This window comes from Telopea speciosissima, chromosome 10 (genome assembly GCF_018873765.1).
Source record: "Telopea speciosissima isolate NSW1024214 ecotype Mountain lineage chromosome 10, Tspe_v1, whole genome shotgun sequence".
Taxonomy (NCBI): Eukaryota; Viridiplantae; Streptophyta; class Magnoliopsida; order Proteales; family Proteaceae; genus Telopea; species Telopea speciosissima.
In genome coordinates, this window is record NC_057925.1 from 10856033 (window position 1) to 10860313 (window position 4281).

A 4281-nucleotide genomic window follows, 5' to 3' on the forward strand; every position below is an offset into this window, starting at 1 on the left:
GAACAGATGCCATAGCAGATCACTCGAATGCAGATATTACCGTAGATTTCTATCACCGCTATCCGGTATTGTAACGCTGAATCTTATTTTGTTAATGTCGCTCTAATGGTTTTGAATTTTAAACCATGAACAGTACTATTATGTGTATTAGACATTATATATATATATATGTATTTATGGATGGGGTGTGTCCAATGTTAATAGGAGGATGTTCCCATGATGAAGGATATGGGGATGACGGCTTTCAGGTTCTCAATCTCGTGGTCTAGAATATTACCAAGTAAGTGAGATGATCATTTGATATTTTAAAGGATCAACAATTCATTCAAATTAAGATGACAAAATTATAAAAGAAGAGAAATGTTCTTTGATAAGATCAAATCATTTCTGTGTAGAACTTCACAGTTTAGAGTTATTGGGCTGGGCGGGAGTAGTACTAGAGCAGGTGACCACCACTTGGGAAGTCCTCGTGGTGGTCAGCTACAACTCAACCTTGCCCAGAAATCAGCAGAAGATGATTAATTAAACTTTTTTTATTATGTCTCCCCTCCACCGAAATACAAATATAATTTTTTTTCTTATGTGCAAAATAATCCGATATTTACTTTGCTTTACCTTGAAATATTTTAAATTTTCAGAAGGCACACTAAGCGGGGGAATAAACCCTAAAGGCATCCAATTCTACAATGACCTTATTAATACCCTGAAGAACAATAGTCAGCTCTCTCTCTCTCTCTCTCTCTCTCTCTCTCTCTCTCTTTTCTTTTCTTTTTGCGTTTTTCTTATATATTGGTTGTCCATCGTCTGCAGGTCTTGAGCCTTTCGCAACTTTATTTCACTGGGATTCTCCCCAAGCCCTTGAAGATGCTTACGGGGGTTTCTTAAACTCTAGAATTGTGTAAGGAACTTGAGCCCTTTATTTGCTAGGCAGTACGGATGGGGTTTCAAACTTCGTTGATGGGTAGATCTTGAGATTCCTTGCCTATATATAAATCAAATTTCAGCACAAAAGGAGTTTTTTTTTCCCCCCTTGAAAATACAGGGACAACTTGACATACATGGGGAGTGTATTTGATTGAATTTGGGTATGAAATTTGTCTAGGTGAAAGAGCTATGCTTCCAGAGTCTATTTTTTATGATCTCATTTGTGTACATGCAGGAATGATTTTCGAGACTTTGCAGATGTGTGCTTTAAGAACTTTGGTGACCGAGTGAAGAACTGGATGACCATAAACGAGCCATATTCCTATGCAGTGTATGGATACGGTGATGGAACCTATGCGCCAGCCCGATGTTCTACTTGGTTGGGTTGCAGTGAAGGGAATTCATCGACGGAACCATATATTGTGGGCCATAATTTACTCCTTGCTCATGCAACAGCAGTTGATTTGTATAGAAGAAACTATACGGTGCGTGCTATAAAACTATTGACTAGTTACCATTGGGAGATTAGTCACACAGAGACTACTAACAAGTCTAACAATTTGAAGTTTTGAGATGGAAACTTTACAATTAGGGAGTGAATGAATGAAATTGCACTATGTGAACCTGCAGGGATCTCAAAACGGCACGATTGGATTAGCATTAAATTTTTTCTGGACGGTGCCTTACTCCTCACACTTGGAAGATATTAATGCCACCCAACGATCGGCTGATTTCAAGTTTGGCTGGTGAATCTCCTCCGTTTATAGTTTAACGTATAATGATCTTTCTCTCTCTCTCTCTCTCTCTATTTAGTTATTTATTTATTTATTTTAATTTGTTCCTGTACGTGAAGGTATATGGACCCAATAACCAATGGCGATTATCCAGAAATTATGAAAGAACTTGTAGGAGAACGGCTACCGAAATTTAATGCAACAGAATCAAAGATGTTAAAAGGGTCTTTTGATTTCCTGGGGTTAAATTACTATACTACCTCTTATGCTTTCAATGTTCCTCCAGCCGACCCCAACTATCTAAGCTATCAAACTGATGCTTGCGCCAATACCACCGGTAAGCACTTGAAATCCATACATCCATCCAAGCATGGAACCCTAATATTAATTAATTAATTAATTAATTAATGGAGTTTAATCATCATAAGACTTATAATTAACTCCCACTCTTGTTCAATATTCAATGTCACAGGTGTTCGAAATGGCACTGCAATTGGTACACTGGTATAAGTTTTAATTACAAACTTACTTACCCCTGTTAATGTAGTTTCCATATTTTTGTACGGAAAATGCAGTTCTAGGGAACCTTAATTTTCCCTATGTGACACAGTAATCAAATTAACAATAGTAATGTTGCATTTGATTTATTATTATTATTATTATTATTTTGTTTTTTGCAGACTGGTTCACCATGGCTCTATGCATATCCAATGGCCATGGGACAAGTTCTGAATTACATAAATGGGAAATACAACAATCCTATTATTTACATCACCGAGAATGGTAAGACTAATTAAAGATCCATCTTTTTTTTTTTCTTCTAAAAGATCATTTATATTAAAGGAACGAAGAATGAAAAAATGCAATTTGGACTGAAGCTGATACACCAACAAAAATCAAGACAGACTCCTACCAACTACAGTAAAGCCATCATCGGGAGGGAAAGCTCGCAACATCAACATAGGAAGTTTTAAATTTTTTTCAATATCAATTTCCAATGAAGTTAATTTTCTTAATTTTGGGTACCCATGCAGGAGTTTCCCAGGAGAATGCCACATCATCGAAGTCCCTCAATGACACCAACAGAATTGACTACCTCAAAAGTCATCTATATTACCTTCACAGAGCCATCAGGTAGGTATCTAGAGCAATCCCCCAAATTGTCTATGTAATATCCAAAAATCTCTACTCTTTTTTTTTTTTTTTTTTTTTTTTTGGGGGGGGAGGGGGTTGATGTTAGAAAAAAAAATATCATAAAAATTCCAAAAGAAAACTACAGCACAGAAAATTCTTTCCACCCAAAAGACCTATTTGAGTTGTTTTTACTTATGGGTCAGATATGGTTGTTAAGACTTCTCTCTAAGTAGTTTTTCATGATGCATGTCTCTCAACATTTATAAGATCCCTTAAAAAAATATGTTTTGTTAGTTGTGGAAACTAGGATGTGGCATTCTCAATCCAGCGAAAGCATGGCTTAGTTCATAAGGGACTATAGTTGGGTTGGGCTAGCTAGCCTAGTTATTAAATGGGCCTAGCCCAAAGCCAAGCCACCACTCCACAAAAAAATATTTTTAGCATCATCCCACTCAATTGTTAGTGCGAAAGAAGACATTGCTAGCATAGTTGGTTGGTGCCTTGCCAGTAGAGTGCAGATTCCTAATAGAAAACAAAAAAAAAAAATAGGTACCTACCCATGAGAGAGAGGAATGGTGGTTCAACAATAGGGAGAAGGAGGTTGGAGAAGAGAGAGAGACTACTAGCTCTGATACCATGTAAAGTTCTAAGAGTATATGATTTTGAATTAATTACTCATACCCATTTGACTGGGTTACGTCCTTCATTTCTATTGTAAAACTCTTACAATAATGACAAGATTGGGATAGGTGGTCATACAATTTAATTTTAAAAAAATGGTTACACAAGAAGGATAAGATATGACACGATCATATGGTATTTGAATTTGTAATCGAATTCCTTAACATAGGGGAACGGTTGTTTGAGACTACAACATTTTCTATACTCCCACACAATTAAGGATATCAATGGATAGTCGAAAATTCATAGTTGATTTGTGTTCGTATCCATTTGGAGGAATCTATATTCGAAAAAAAATATCCAAAAACTAATCCAAGTTCTGAAACTATTCTACCCAATCTGATTATAAGAATATTTCATAATATTAAAATGGCATTATCAGTTCATGACATGTTATTAAACAAAAAATTATCTAAAAGAAAAAAGATTCATGAGGACATCTATGTAATTTCAAATATGACTCTTCACATCATCTACATTTTTCTTTTGAAATAGTCAGAATGTATTGACTTGTTAATTAAAGCATTCCTTGACGCAATAATTAATTATTATTAAGATTATCCAAAATTTAATCCTCTTTATTTGGTTGTTTGACAGGGAGGGAGTGAATGTAAAAGGATACTTTGTATGGTCTTTGCTTGACAACTTTGAATGGAACTATGGTTACACAACCCCATTTGGACTTTACTACGTGAATTTGGAATTAATATCAGTTAGGCCGCAGCGGTTCCCAAAGGAATCAGCTAAGTGGTTGAAAGGCTTCCTAAGAAATGTAATGGATATCAAGCTTCTTGTGTCTTCTATGTAG

At 35.7% G+C, this 4281-nt stretch overlaps 1 protein-coding gene across 1 annotated transcript; it reads left to right on the forward strand.

Moving 5' to 3' along the window:
* The first annotated feature begins 204 nt into the window (after nt 1–204).
* LOC122643216 (furostanol glycoside 26-O-beta-glucosidase-like) lies at nt 205–4281 on the forward strand. Its single transcript, XM_043836863.1, has 10 exons — nt 205–280; nt 639–716; nt 811–898; nt 1160–1409; nt 1555–1670; nt 1778–1995; nt 2131–2162; nt 2339–2441; nt 2693–2792; nt 4071–4281. Exons 1-10 carry the CDS (start codon nt 217–219, stop codon nt 4279–4281), a joined length of 1260 nt encoding a protein of 419 aa, XP_043692798.1. The 5' UTR covers nt 205–216.